The following is a 16,529-nucleotide window of genomic DNA, read 5'->3' on the forward strand; positions in this document are numbered from 1 at the left end:
AATAGCAGGACACAGAACTATCATTTTATATTTCCCATCAAACCGATTTTTTGGGATGAATCCACAAAGCCTTTATTAATTGGTCAAATATGTAACATATGTTTATGGATTTCACATTTTCAGGGATTTCTGGGTTGGGGCTAGGGCTGCAACGATTCACCCAGACATCGATTCGATTTTTGATATTGGACTCTCGATTCGATCATTTTCGATTTGATTCTTCATACAAGTAAAAACATCAGATTTCATTTCACTCTCAGAGTTTATTAAATAAAACATATCAGGCTGAAAGCTTTTTCCAAGATTTGACAAGGAAATCGGGAACGTAAATGACTGACTGAGTTTGGTTTTACGCCGCTTTTAGCAATATTCCAGCAACATCATGGCGGGGGACACCAGAAATGGGCTTCACACAATGTACCCATGTGGGGATTCGAACCCGGGTCTTCGACGTGACGAGCCAACGCTTTAACCATTAGGCTACCCCACAGCCCCGAACGTAAATGATGTAACCTTTTTCAAAGAAATAAGATATGATGTTTAAACACAGAACAACACTCAAATATTAAATCGAAATTGTGATAATCATTATCGAAAAGGTGTCAGATTCATTTTTCAATGAATCAAACCAAATCGTTGCACCATATACAACAATGCCACTTATAGCCTAATGTGTTGTAAGGAAAAGTAAAACAAGTTTCGCTACTGTGTGGCGTGTGCTTTCATGTGATCCCTTCTACTTTTCCCTCAGCATATTTGGGATTTCACATTTTCAGGAATTTCTGGGTTCAGGCGTTGTCAGTTCATTACACAGATACGTGCGAGCATATGACTTTAATATCATAATATTCCAGCACAATGGAATGGAACCTGGTTCTTTAGCGTGATGAGGTGAGGCTTAAACATTTCAAAATAACATGTTTGTCTGTTGTTTAACGGCACTCAGCAATATTCTAGCTAAATGACTGTGGTTTGTAAGTAATCGAGTCTGGACCAGACAATCCAGTGATCAACATCATGAGCATCGATCAGCACAATTAGGATATATCAACCAAGTCAGTGAGCCTGATTACTCGATCTTGTTAAACACCCTATGGCAAGCATGGATTGCTGAAGACCAATTCTAACTCGGACCTTCACATAATGTCATATTTAGTTTATTTTAGGAATGTAACTCCATAATCGGTGCTTCAGAAATTTTGTCACTTGACTTGAAGAAAATTACTAACAATACATTAATATACAACATGATAATTTCAGCATCACAGACTAACAAAATAAGCAATGTGAGTGAGTGAGTGAGTTTAAAGCTGATTTGAACACTAAATGTTGAACAAAACAAATCTTTGACTTTTACAACCGTGAAAAAGAGAAGTTTGATACCAGCCATGGACACCACAGTTTTTAGTCCACTAGTCCTTATAATGATAAAACATAGCAGTACTTAGTGCTTCCCCAGGATCCAAAAATGGCAGGGCCATTTCTAAGTATTACGTTAAGTTATTCATTCATATCATTCTTAAAGGCCTCAAAGAGCACAGTTACCGTATATTACTGTAGATAAGCCAAATTTTGCAGTCTGTAGAAGGGGGTCGGCTTATCTATGGCAAACGCAGACCAAAGTCAAACTTTGGTCTGTGTTTGCCGCGATTAGGAGCCCATCGCGGGGGATCGGCTTATGTATGAAACATACCATTTTGACACTGATTTTAAGGGTCAAGTTTGGGGGTCGACTTATCTACGGTAATATATGGTATTTCTCTTCAACATGAAAACAATAAAACCATCAACAGTTGATATCAATCATTGACAATGTATTAAAAAGAAGAGCAGGCGCCAAATAAATAGGGCAGGGTTCTGCGCCCTGCTAAAAATGCCTTGGGGAAAGACTATTACTCTTAAAGATGGTTTATTCCTGTAAGGACTAATGATAATGAATCAGGTGAAGTTAAGCAACATTAGGTGCGGACAGTGCTCGGAGGGGTGACCGTGTTTGGCAGCTTGACTCCTGAGAGTTTCTAGGACTTCAGACCTGCCCCACAACAAAGCACATGAGACATGTGGTCTCACCTTAGGCAAGTGAGTTTGTTCAAAATTGCCTCTGTTCACCCAGCAGAAAATGGGTACCCGGTGGGATAAGTCATGTAACCACTATCCTTCTAGGGCCTCACAGGTAGAATGGGTTATCTGGGGTAATAATAATCAGATTGTTTGGGTGCTTCGAGCATGCATTGTGCATGGAGAAATGTGCATGATAAATGGACTACTATTATTATTATCATTATACCTAAACACTGGACACTTGGACAAGGACAACAACACTGAAGCAAGAACTATAGTATTTCTGACAAAAACAAAGAATCGTAATCAGAAAGAATATGGGATTCACGTCCAGGATCCGAGACTGGGATATAAGTGTCACCCTTGCCCCAATAAGCCAGAAAGCTGATGCAAAGTCATATTTCTAGCAGAGATTTTCTGAACATAATTTCCCTGATGTATTGTAAACATGACTTAAACTGAAACCAGGCATACAAGACATTGCCAGACACTTGAATTAGGACACAGGTACGGCTGAAATAGAATTCACTGACTTAGATTTTGATTACTTAAATATCACATAGCTTTCAAAGGGGCACCATATGGACAGTGCTATACTGACTAAGTCAGAAACTACACTCTTTTGTGCATATGAGGTCAGATTTCAAGGTCAAGGTCAATCTCTCACTAAAGTGTCAAGGTCATCTCTGGTCTGGTTTGAGGTGCCACATCTGCTCTGCAGAATGACTCCGTAGACCGATCTGCAGATCATCACCAGACCGAAGAATCCGATGATGCCTGAGTAAATGGCAAACTGGAAACAGAGAGAGTTTGTTGACATATGTACATCTGAACAAATGGTAATAAAAAAGACTTGTTTGTGATTCCATGGTGTTTGATTGGCTAATCAAGTTTGGCATTTACTGTTACATAAACCAATTCTACCCTGGATTTTCATGGGTGATGGCAAGTAATGAGATGGACAGGGGCAAATATATCACCTATTTCTTTACCCAGCAATGAGCGTCAATGCCTAATTAGACAATCTGTACAGTCGTTATTGTTGACCTTTTTCATATATACAAACTTAATTCAACATGTTTTGTGTTTATGGTTGTGAAATATAAACCACAGAGCAAGCCCTTTGCATAAATCAGTGACAGGTTAGACATTTCACATTACCTTCATGACAACCTAAAATTGAGGTCATTGAAACATTTGCAAATTCAAAAATGAAATATTTAAGCAAAATCTCCTTTTCCTCTAATTCGTAATATCACCAGTGAAAGGTCTCCACAAAGTAGTAACAACATCAGATGAACAACATGAATGTTTATATTCCTATATAGGGATGACAACTGACATTTGCTGCAGTCCTGGTGCCAAATATCCCTGCTCTAGCTCAGGAGAATAGAACGTAACGCACACCCTTTTCTATGGATCCAGCGTTTTGGGAAAATAATTTCTTGGTTAAAGTCTTGAATTAACTATAGTTCATTTACATTAACAACAGTAATTAGTCCATATGTGCACTAAATAATTGGCACCTAAGGGACAGGGAGTAGAACATACTAGGGGTGTCACGATACACCAATCTCACGATACGATACGTATCACGATTTTAAGGTCCCGATACGATACGTATCGCGATACATAATTTTCGCGCCTTTTCATAGCATTACCTTATCGGCAACGTACGCGCTCGCTGATTGGTCCATCAAAATAGTCTAGCCAATTACAAAAGCTGTTAGTTTCCAACCTATTTTTTAAGTAAAGCTAGCTACATCTATTTATCGGAGCGATCTTGTATAATTTTACTATCAAGACTTTGAAGGAGATGGATATAGCATAAAAATTTGAATCGATAAAGTTTTAAAATAGGAATCGATACACGCAAGCATGTATCGCGTATCGTATCGTCAGTAAAAATGTATCGATGCATCGATACATTCTCGTATCGCGACACATCTAGAACATACATACCTTGTCAATAGCATGATGTCTGTGCTCAGGAGGTGTGGTGAGGTGAAACTCGGTTTAACGTCGTGCTTGAGAATATTTCGCTCATATGACGACGTGTGTGTGTGTGTGTGTGCGGCTGCTTGTACTAGCCCAGACTTAAGCTGGTTTTATAATGCTAGTCCACTGAGATACCATGCCGCAGTGAAGCATAAATACCCCACTCAGACACATTATACTGACTCCGAGCCGACCAGTCCTTGATGTACCCATTAATGCCGAGCACCAGGCAGGGACCAACAAGTACCATATTTTAACAGAGGCGGTCTGCCTGTGCTCAGAAATAGAGTGTAGAACAAACATACCTGTGGTCAATAGCATGACGCCTGTGCTCAGGAATAGAGTGTGGAACAAACATACCTGTGGTCAATAGCATGACGCCTGTGCTCAGGATTAGAGTGTGGAACAAACATACCTGTGGTCAATAGCATGACGCCTATGCTCAGGAATAGAGTGTGGAACAAACATACCTGTGTCAAGAATAGAGTGTGGAACATACATACCTTGTCAATGGAATGACAACCACCAAGAATAAACATGCCATATTTTGAGACAATATTAGAGAGTGTAGGCGATCACCTGGGATAAGGCCGTGAAGGTTGTGTCTCTGTTGATGGCTGCAGCACAGGTGAAGATGAGGATGATGATGCCAGACACCATCATGTTGATACCAAACACGAACGCAAACCGTTTGCCACTGATAAAAGTAGCCACTCGATACCTACAACAAACGATAGAATTGCATGGTAAGAACTCCAATGTGAGTGGGTGAGTTTAGTTTAGTTTTATGCCGGTTTTAGCAAAATTCCAACAACATCATTGTGGAAGACACCACAAATGGGCTTCACACATTGTCCCAATGTGGGGAATCGAACCCAGGCCTTTGGTGTAATGAGTGAACGCTTTAAATACAAGGCCACCTCACCGCCCCGGACTCCAAAGCATGTCAAAAGCATCATTTATCATTCCCAGGCATGCGACACATCTTGAATTTAAAAATTTAGACTTTTTTTGAGACAATGGTAACCATCATAACCTACATCTGCAGCGACTTAAATTAAAGTTAAAAAAAAGGGCCAAACCTTATGCAGCCAAAAATTATCAATTTGAAGGATCATGCAAGTGATAAGTAAGATTGTTTTCTCTGAAAGTGCTGTTCCTTATCTCTTCCCTTTTATAAACATGTTCATATGAAAGTTGACCTGTGAAGATCTGGGTTAGAATTGGTCTTCAGCAACACATGCTTGTCGTAGAGGTAATTAATAGGATCGGGTGATCAGGCTAGCTGACGACTTGGTTGACATGTCAACCATCCCAATTGCGTAGATTGATGCTCATGCTGTTGATCACTGGATTCTCTGGTCCAGACTCAATTGTTTACAGACCGCCGCCATAAAGCTGGAATATTGCTGAGTGTGGCGTTAAACAACAAACCAACCACATCAAAGTAAATTGAGTGGATCTACCACTTTCAGTTTGTAACCTTGGCAACCTACATCGCTATGGTGATGGTCATCTGGTAGAGCACCCTGCAGGCGATGTACAGCGAGCGTCGCATCCAGACGTTGTCAAGGACGGCAATCAAAGCCACAAGCAGGCTCTGTACAAGTGATGTACCTCCCAGGAAGAATGTTTCAAAATTCGGCCAATTCACTGTCAGGAAGCTCGTGAGAAGGACACAGAATATTGCTGAAATGGTCATAATAATAAAATTATTGTGCAGCCATGGAATCGCAGGAAACACGTTTATATTTATAGGGATCTAAATAGTGCCTAATCTACAAGCCATGGCACGGTAAATATTTAAATGGCACGGATGAAATATTTTCAATGTGTCATGGTGGCAGGACTTAAATCATAAAAATAATACTTACCATGATTCATTTATTGGAATATGTGATAAATGTGATCAATTCAAATGATTCACCCAATCAAACTATTTGTTGGTCGCAGTCTCAAACATGTGGTTTCACCTTAGGTAAGCAAGTTTTTTTCAAGTTTTCCCCTGTTCACCAAGCAGAAAATGGGTACCCGGTGGGACAAGTCATATGACTATTTATCTTCTATCGCCTCACAGGCAGCCTGGATTATCAAGTTTAATAATGTCAAATATGTTGTATGCACTTGGAGCTGCATGGAGCTGCACATTAGTAGCCTAATTAATATCATTATCTCACAGCCGAACAAGGATGTGGACAGTATGACTGCCAGTGAGAATAACAGGAAATTCCATTCTGGATGATAACATAGTTTGTGGGTTACTTTAAGGTCAAGGACAGTTGAAGCTACTGCTGCAGTGATGACAGTGTTCAGGAAATGCAGCTCTCAAGTTTACAGGCTGACATGTTTACTGAATCAGAGGCACAAATAAGCTGCATATCTGCCATCCTGGATAATCTCCAGGGTATACGTTACAGTAACTCTCCACTATACCCTGGATGCATTACGGCTTGGCCCGATGATTTTATTACCTCCCTTGGTTGGCTTTTTATCCAATCAAGTGTCTATGCTGGGAAGTTCAGCGTACCAATCACAACTCATTTTTGCTTTTGAACTATCTAACCTATTAAACTTGTAAACACAATAATATATTGTTGCAGATACTCTGAAAGAAGGAGTTCTTGCATATACTTTTTTAAGGTTTCAGACCTGTCAGTTTGTCCGTATGTTTTCCCCCCAAATCTGAGTGGCACTGCAAACAAACTTTCGCAGCTGCGACCACTATTTTTTGTTGACACTCAGTGACTGGCAAGCTCGGTTGTACCGGTGGCTTATCTGATTGGCTACTGTGAGAATGCGGAGCCAGCAAAGGGAGGTAATACATTACAATTATCGGGCCGAGCCGTAGATGCATCCAGGTTATAGTGGAGAGTTATCGTAACGTATACCCTGAAGATTATCGAGGATAACACCCAATTCTTATTAAGTCTATTGTGTACAAGAACACTTGAGTTTTTGTTTATACTCAATAAATTTGTACACACAAAAATTTCAAATCTTAGCTTGCGTACCGTGCATAGATAAAATGACTGAGGTATATTGAGAGGTTCTATTTCAAGACATGAACTAAGCAACGTTGATTGTTTCATGAACTAAGCAGTCTTTCTTATCGTTTCTCATATTACAGATCCAATATAAATAGCATTTAAACTTTATTATATTTTTACAATTAATGGAAAATGGCAAAATAGCCAAATGAGCTTGAGTCAGGTGGGTACAATTTATCTGGTTACTCGAAGGAAAATTAGGATACCCAATTGAGATGAACACCAGCGAGTACATAACTCAATGACACAAAAAATTATCTTTAGCTGCTGATTTGTTAAACAATAAATTCAAATGACATAGCTGTGATATTTTAAGTTTAATTGGATCATCAAAATGTATGAGCAAATTTACTATTACAAAGGCACACCTAAATGATCTGTCTAGTGCCAAATGGCACCTTAAAAAAGAACTGCATTTCTGTCTCTGATTTACCATTATTAACTGCCGACCGACCAACACCAAGAATAATCTGTAGTATATCTGCACTAAATCTGTAGTAAATTTGTAGTGGTGCATATGGTAAATCATTTGGATTTTAAGTGTGGGACAATACTCTAGGTAATGTTGACATTCAATTCTTATTTTGTCTGGAAACAATTTCCTGGCATGATGTCTTAGACAAGCGGCCGCCATGTACCTACTTTGGTGTATGATGGAGAAGACTCTTGTATTCAACCCAAGATCTTACCAATTAGGAGATATACCGATTCCACAGTGGCATCTGTAGAGTTCCGTGCTTCGTGCTCCTCTCCCAGAAGGTGAACCGAGGCTCCCACTTGAAAGTCCACAATTGTCGCAAGTATCCAAAACACTGACCACAGAATCACAGACATGTCTGTATAGGTTTCTCTAAAGGAGTTCACACTTAACATAAACTTCTCCTTCAAATTCTCTTTGTCCTTGTCCTCCAGCTGCTGTGATTCCTCAAGTCTAGTTCTGTCCAGACTGGACATGTCCGAGCACTCGGACATCATATCATTGTACGAGAAACCCAGAGAGCTTGTGTCAATGTCATAGAAGGTTGGTCCCGTAGCGTACGGTAGTACAGACGAGTCTATACTACTTCCGGGAAGGTCATAGGTTTTGATGACAGAGTTACCTGCCCTTTTTGCATGAGTTGTCTCCCCTTGTAAGTGACTGTTTTGAATTGATAAGTTGCCATGGCTACCTCTATGTGTCAGGTTTTGAGTCTGAAACATGCCATTACCGGGGCTCTGAAGTTCCCGTTCGATCACCTGTTGGAATGTTGAGAGTGAAGCTGACGGAAGAAACATGGAAACCACAAATGCCAAACACACGAATCCAAGCGTGAGACAATTCAACACAAAGTAATCTGTGTGGAACACCTGTACCATCAACTGTCCTGTACCACAAGCAAGCAATCTCCCCAGAAGCAAAGCTATTCAGGAGAATCCTGCAACCTTGTGAAACTTTTCGGGCTCGGCTACAGCAAAAGCATAGGCGAAGTATGCAATATCGGTCGTCGAACTGAAGGCTGCTGTGAATATAGACAGTTGTATGACTAGTAGGCTGCGGCCCCACATGAGGAGAGCTGTGTAGGCTATGAGGGCCAAGATGCCGAGTGATATCGTAGGCTTGTAGAACACCAGGTCTGTGATGAGTAGCACAAGTAGCAGGACACAGGGGTAGGGGTAGGCATAGGTAGTCTATTATACACTGGTAGGAGTAGGCATAGACAGGGTAGGCCTGGAACACAGATACATGTCTATTATACACAGGTAGGCATAGTCAGGGTAGGCCTGGAACACAGATACATGTCTATTATACACAGGTAGGCATAGACAGGGTAGGCCTGGAACACAGACACATGTCTATCATACAGAGGTAGGAGTAGGCATACACAGGATAGGCTTGGAACACAGATACATGTCTATCATACACAGGTAGGAGTAGGCATACACAGGGTAGGCCTGGAACACAGATACATGTCTATTATACACAGGTAGGAGAGAGTGAGAGTGATTTTAGTTTTAAGCCGCACTCAGCAATATTCCAGCTATATGGTGGCGGTCTGTAAATAATCGAGTCTTGACCAGACAATCCAGTGATCAACAGCATGAGCATCAATCTATGCAATTGGGAACCGATGACATGTGTCAACCAAGTCAGCGAGCCTGACCACCCGATCACGTTAGTCGCCTCTTGCCACAAGCATGGGTTACTGAAGATCAATATTCTAACCCAGATCTTCACAGGTCTACACAGGTAGGAGTAGGCATAGACAGGGTAGGTCTGGAACACAGATACATATCTATTATACACAGGTAGGTGTACGCACACACAGGATAGGCCTGGAACACAGATACATGTCTATTATACACAGGTAGGAGTAGGCATAGACAGGATAGGCCTGGAACCAGTGTGTGAAATAGCCACTGGCCCGCTAGCCCGTGGCTAGTAAAAATCCAGTTGGGCAAGTAAATCTCCACAGTCACTGGCCTGACTGGCTAGTGAATTTTCATGAGCTCATTTCGTAAATATATCACTCTCTCTGATTTATTAAGTTATAAGATACTTTTAAATCAAGCAGGTTTATGACCTGATAAAAAGGATCATCATGTTAGCAGCTTAATGATGAAACTCGTATCTACATTCAATTTTCGGACTAGTGAATTATTCTGTGGGCTAGTAACTTTAAGGCATAACTAGCCTGACTGACTAGCAAAATTTGGTAACTATTTCGCACACTGCCTGGAACACAGATGGGTCATTCCACAAATAGAGCCCAAACACAGTCCATGGTGTTAAGCACTATGTAAAAATTTAATAATTAATACAGAAATTATGTTTTTGCTAAAATGAAAGATGTTTACATATCCTTCAGTATGATATATACAAAAGGTAATTGAGAATAAGTTTAAAAATGATATATTTTGAAAATTATTGATTGAAGTATGTATAATTTCTCATGTCCCAAGCACAGCTCAAGCAAGTCCAAAAAATTAACATATCAAGTTAAAGAATTTAAAAAGTGATATATAGACATTTCTGTATACCTAATTTATGCGCTGACTGGTTTTTAGGTGTAGAAAAACAAATTAGATTTAAGAATTTACATTTTCACAATTTAAAAATTAATGTCCTAAGAAACCCTGTCATCACCGTCACAGCATCTAAAAATAAAAATTCCTGACACAGGGGAGGTCATTCTCACTGGCCTCCTCAACCTCTATACATGTCTATTATACAGAGGTAGGAGTAGGCATAGACAGGGTAGGCCTGGAACACAGATATATATCTATTATACAGGTAGGAGTAGGCATAGACAGGGTAGGCCTGGAACACAGATACATGTCTATTATACACAGGTAGGAGTAGGCATAGACAGGGTAGGCCTGGAACACAGATACATGTCTATCATACAGAGGTAGGAGTAGGCATAGACAGGGTAGGCCTGGAACACAGATACATGTCTATCACACAGAGGTAGGAGTAGGCATAGACAGGGTAGGCCTGGAACACAGATACATGTCTATCATACAGAGGTAGGAGTAGGCATAGACAGGGTAGGCCTGGAACACAGATATATATCTATTATACAGAGGTAGGAGTAGGCATAGACAGGGTAGGCCTGGAACAGATATATATCTATTATACAGAGGTAGGAGTAGGCATAGACAGGGTAGGCCTAGAACACAGATACATGTCTATCATACAGATGTAGGAGTAGGCATAGACAGGGTAGGCCTGGAACACAGATACATGTCTATCACACAGAGGTAGGAGTAGGCATAGACAGGGTAGGCCTGGAGCACAGATATATATCTATTATACACAGGTAGGAGTAGGCATTGACAGGGTAGGCCTGGAACACAGATATATATCTATTATGCACAGGTAGGAGTAGGCATACACAGGATAGGCCAGGCCTGGGTGACAATACCCACCTCAAACTCCAACTGGTCCTGGGTAAGATTGTGTGTAGCTGAAGTCAGATACGCGTCTCTGAACATTCCCAGGAAGTGTAACTCCTTCAGAAAACCTACTCCACACAGGGACACTACAGCCACCTTCCAGGTAAACATGGTGATGTAGGGTGTCACATCTGTAACATAACACTGCGGTGAGTCAGCAGTTCTAGCTTGCAATTCATGTATCAGATTAAGGGGTGTACTTGGGTAGCTCTTACAATACGAAATGATGAAGTTCAAGGTCAAATCGGTATTTCTGCCATAATATGGGATTAATTGGATCAAATGTCATGCTGAATCAATATATGTGATGCTTAGACACATCAGAGACCATATAATAGATCTATTATATGGTCTCTGGACACATGTCTCATGCAAATTAGAGCAAATATTGCTAAATAGAATTAAACTTTCCAATTCAACTGTACATGTTGAGACAGTGACAACTGATCATGTCACTGTGCCTGGGGTGACTCGTATTTCACTGATATCTGGACTGATAAAGGAGTGAGTGAGTGAGTGAGTTTGGGGACACCATAAATGGGCTTCACAGATTGTGCCCATGTGGGGATTCGAACCTGGGTCGCCAGCTACCCCACCACCCTGGACTGATAAAGGAAAAAACCTTTACATTACTGCTTTGACTGCAATGTAGATTAAGTTAAAATACCTCTTAAATTATGAATATATCAACTGTAGGAATCCACCACTGTTTTGAAAAAAAAGACACCCTTTTGTCCTTTTCCATACAGTGGGTGGTGTCTTAGCCTTGTGGTTAAAGTGTTTGCTCGCCACACCAAAGACACGGGTTTGATTCCCTACATGGGTGCAACATGTTAAGTCCATTTTCTGGTGTTCCCTGCCACGATATTGCTGGAATATTGCTAAAAGCAGTGTAAAATTATATCCACTCACTCACTTTTCTCTGCCAATGTATCTCTCAGTTTGAAATCCTAGATTTACGAGTGGCGACTAACGGGATCAAGTGGTCAGCTTGCTGACTTGCTTGACACATGTCATCGTATCCCTATTGTGTAGATCAATGAGCATACTGTTGATCACTGGATTATCTGGTCCAGACTCGATTATTTACAGACCACCATCATAAAGCTGGAATATTGCTGAATGCAACAACAAACCAACTAATCTAAGGCCTAAAAATAAATGTTGTGGTTCCGATTACACGGCCGACCCTTGAGTTCTGGTGCTGACCCTATTTTTTTCAAAAGGACTGAATAAAATAAGCTTTCAGATACCATTGCTTTTTCCCTAATATAATGTTCCCCAGTTTGGTACAACTGCCAAGCATGGGTATGGTGCTGTCACATGGTCTGTAAATAACCGAGAAATGTCAGAAATAATTGCGAACATTAGCAATGGAGTGTGAATGTTTTGTTTTACAACAAAAACTGTAGAAGGGGTAGTACTGTGGCTGAACTGTTTGTTGTTTGCACAGGTTCTACCCAGGTATGTGTGTACCCAGATGAGGTGAGGTGAAATTGGGTTTAACGTCGTGCTTGAGAATATTTCGCTCATATGACGACGTGCATGCGTGCATGTGTGTATGTGCGGCTGCTTGTACTAGCCCAGACTGAAGCTGGTTTTATAGTGCTAGCCCACTGAGATACCATGCCGCAGTGAAGCATGAATACCCCACTCAGACACATTATACTGACTCCGAGCCGACCAGTCCTTGTTGTAATGCCGAGTGCAGGGACCAACAAGTACCATATTTTAACGTCTTTTGGTATGACACTGTCGGGGGTCGAACCCGCGACCTTCTGCTCTCCGGGCGGACGTTCTAACCACTACACCACTGAGGCGGTCCTAGTGTGTACCCAAGTATGTTTCTATATACAGTAATAGTAATAGTAATAGTCCGCGTATATGGCGCTCATATCCAGGGACATTGCCTGCTCATGGCGCTATGTACATTACTATCCTCGGTCAAAGGATAGTACTATGGTACTTTCCGATCCTTTTTCAACTTTTTGGGGAGCATACAGCCATGCTGCCTGTTAGGCGCAATGAACAAAACACTCACATTGCCAGCACATCCCCATTTTAAGCTAGGATACCCATTTAAGCCAGGTGAACTGAGACAATGTGGAGCTACCTTGTACAAGGATACTACACAAACGTGCCCACCCCAAGACCCGAACCTAGGTGCCTCCACCGGGGATTGAACCCAGGCCTTCAGTGTGACAGGCAGACGCCTTACCACTGAACTATTGAGCTAGGATACAGAAACGTACCCTAGTCAAAACAGAACACATAATTAACATACGCTTGGACGAATCCATTTCGCATTGTTTTTTTGATCTGAACTGTCATACTGTCATACTGTTGTATCAGATGCATTTGATTGTGTTATAGAAGAAACGAGCATACACAGAAGCGAATATTTCGTGATGCACTCGCAATCAGTGGAAATGTGATCTCAAACTTAGGTAGCATAGTCATGGATTCTAGTTTCAACTACAGATACACAACGGGCTACAGATCTGTAGTAGCTGAGCCGACAAAGTCCCTTTCAGTAGTACCACTGTACTGTGTGTACCGGTGTATAAAGGACAACCGAGTTATCCATCCCGGGCCTAATGAATGATTTTGAGTTCTTGGGAATACAGTCTGCACCAGTCAAACCAGTGACAGATGTTATGATGCCCAATCTGACCAATGCTCACAAAGGTTGTCGATCGTTTACCGCGCAAGCATCGATCGTTGAGTACTTATTCTTATATTTCGTTCTAACCCTCGATCAAGTGAACATGAAAACTGGAATCATCATTGGCATTGGCTGTCAAAACTCCAAAACTAATCACATTTCAAATGTAAGTCCCTCACCTTCTGTACAAAAACACCCGGAAATGAAATGAAACGAATCTCAGAGTGACCTCCCCTGCGTTCCATCGCAAATCAACATTCGGCACCAGTCAAAACAGTTCAGGACCGAAACGGTTTAGCAAATCTGACAAAACGGGACAATTTTGTTTGTCTCAACAGCGGGGATGGCCGCCAACGAAATGGCAAAAGCCGGAGTATTTAAATATAAAAGGAGTATTTAGATATAACAATGTTGAAACTGTTTTGAAATCTATTTATATCAACAATAATAACAACAACAAAATAATAATGCATAAAATAAAATGGCAAATGACCGTATCTCAGAGACATATATGAGCTAGATATGAACGATTAGCTAACGGGTAGATAAATGGAAAGATGTATATGCTGATAAATTAACATAGGCGGGTAGACAAGTAAGGAGTGAGTGAGTGAGTGAGTTAAAATTTAACGTCACCTCGGCAATATTTCAGCCATATGATGACGAAAAATGTTTGCATACACAATAACTTTTGATTGTTAAATAATCAGTCATCGAAGGACTGTAAAATAACTAGACTATCGCAGATGATGTCTAAAACTAGCATGTAAATCTAAAACTATTTTATTTACGAAGACAATACAATATAAAACAGGCTATAGATCGCCAACAACTGAAGGTAGATTACCATACTAGGAACCATGGGGACTTACAGTGCTTTTGCTACCAGCTTTTGGACCCTAGTTGGATTTATACCATCCCTTCAGCCGCTGGTGATATTTACTTTGAAAGTTAGGGACTTACGTACCCTCTCAGGAGGACAATAAGTTTACAATATTTTAACCACCTTTGGGGATACAGCCACTAACAATCGCAGTTGCTAATTTATACTACCATGTCTAAAATACTATTTATCTATTTACAAAACGTATTATTAAAAATTATCTAATGATTATATTTCCTTTTACAAAAACAATTATTAAATGATAATTAACATTATGAAAAAGATCCTTTTAGCTTTACGCCACACTCAGCAATATTCCAGCTATATGGCGGCGGTCTGTAAATAATCGAGTGTGAACCAGATAATCCAGTGATCAACAGCATGAACATCGATATACGAAACTGGGATACGATGACATATGTTAACCAATTCAGCGAGCCTGACCACCTGATTCCGTTATGCACTTCTTACGACATGGGTGGGTTACAGACTAGAACGTAATTTAGAAATACAAATGTATACGTAAAGATAATTTAAGGCGGTGTAGTTTAAGGGATGGCTCATCAGCCTCCGAATACAAACTCGGAGAAATTCTCAAGAATCCAAGGCAGAGCCTGAGGCCTTGGTGATGAATAGAATCTATTTTTTTGCAAATTATTTTTACGAGTTCCATCATAAATGATGCAGCTGTAATCAAGTTTAGAACGGATCAGCGCCCTATATAGTTGTAGGAGGATCTTCTGATCCCCTTCCTGCTTTGAGTTAGAGACTTTTAATATATCAAGTCCTACATGCATTTATTTTTCAAATATTTTATATGGGGACGAAAAGTTAAATGGTGATAAAAAATCACATTCAGGATCATGGTTTCCATTACAAAGTTAATATGGGGGCCATCTAAAAACAATTATGTGTCTTTGTGTGGTTCATATTTTCGACAAAAACGGATGTAATCAGTTTTTTTGCTGTTGAAAATTTAATTCCATTTTTTAAAAAACATTTATCCATTTTATGTAACACAATTGCAGCTGCCTTTCAATAATGTTCATGTTTTTTCCACGACAGGAAATAGTAAAAATCATCCACAAAAAGTGATCCATCTATGGAATCATTAAAACTAAATACGAAATAATGTGATAGGCAAAACTACTGCCTTGTGGGACAATCTGACCCTGATTATAATGATCAGACAGGGTAGAACCCACGCGGACTTGAAAGCGGCCCCGTAAACCAAAGTCATGTAAAGTTTTCAACATACCGTGCTTCCATGTTTTGTCATAAGCTTTTTCTAAATCGAAAAAGATTGATACTGCATGTTGCTTGTTTATAATGGCATTCTTAACGAAATACTCCAGTCACACTAAATGGTCAGTGGTACTGCGAATTTTACGAAAACGAGATTGAATATTTGAGGTCAAATTATTAGATTCTAGGTACCAAGTTAATGCTAGGGCTACACTATGTTCCCGGTGGCCGCGGCAGCCCCGTTTCCCCGAAAGTAGTGCACCGTGGGATTTTGGCCATTTGCCCCCCAAAGTCAAGTTTTGTTAGGTCCTGCTAAGTTTTCTCATAGTCAATCACGGTAACCGTGATGCACCGATGGGAAAACGGGCTGCTGAGTCCCGGAAGCTCAAAGACGCACTACGGTTCTACCCGCAGTCCACTATTGATGTAATTACGTTTCCTCCAAGCCTGTAGCGTTCTGATGGGTTCCCTCACGTTCCTCACGTTGTGATCAAGGCTTTGACACGTTTTGCACGTTCTGTCAAGGTTTTCTTCAGATGAAACATAGACGCCGGCCAGCTGTGGAGCTCGTTTGTGCCAACCGTATGAAAAAATCCATCCCAAGCAAGAACAGCCACTGTATCCTGTGAGAAAAGAGCAGCATAAACCCCAAAGATGAAGCAGATTTTGTGTTTGTATGTTTGCTGGGGGCATA

At 40.6% G+C, this 16,529-nt stretch overlaps 1 protein-coding gene and 1 long non-coding RNA gene across 3 annotated transcripts; both read right to left on the reverse strand.

Moving 5' to 3' along the window:
• Nucleotides 1-1,730: 1,730 nt before the first annotated feature.
• Nucleotides 1,731-10,756, reverse strand: LOC124272835 (folate transporter 1-like; the record flags this gene model as incomplete). Its single annotated transcript, XM_046708057.1, is given in 5 exon segments — nt 1,731-2,854; nt 4,639-4,780; nt 5,556-5,748; nt 7,796-8,737; nt 10,717-10,756. Coding segments are annotated over 5 exon segments (1,455 nt in total), but the record flags the coding sequence as incomplete, so codon positions are not given.
• An 83-nt stretch (nt 10,757-10,839) lies between these two features.
• On the reverse strand, nt 10,840-13,942 carry LOC124272839. Of its 2 annotated transcripts, none has more exons than XR_006897437.1 (3): nt 13,887-13,942; nt 11,016-11,173; nt 10,840-10,874 (listed from the first exon to the last, which is right to left on the reverse strand). It is a non-coding gene; the product is annotated as an uncharacterized LOC124272839 (long non-coding RNA). The 2 variants fall into 2 exon arrangements; XR_006897438.1 differs by lacking the exon at nt 10,840-10,874 and adding an exon at nt 10,923-10,933.
• Nucleotides 13,943-16,529: the final 2,587 nt, after the last annotated feature.

This window comes from Haliotis rubra, unplaced genomic scaffold (assembly GCF_003918875.1).
Source record: "Haliotis rubra isolate DU_JTF1 unplaced genomic scaffold, ASM391887v1 Scf1734, whole genome shotgun sequence".
In the NCBI taxonomy this organism is placed as follows: domain Eukaryota; kingdom Metazoa; phylum Mollusca; class Gastropoda; order Lepetellida; family Haliotidae; genus Haliotis; species Haliotis rubra.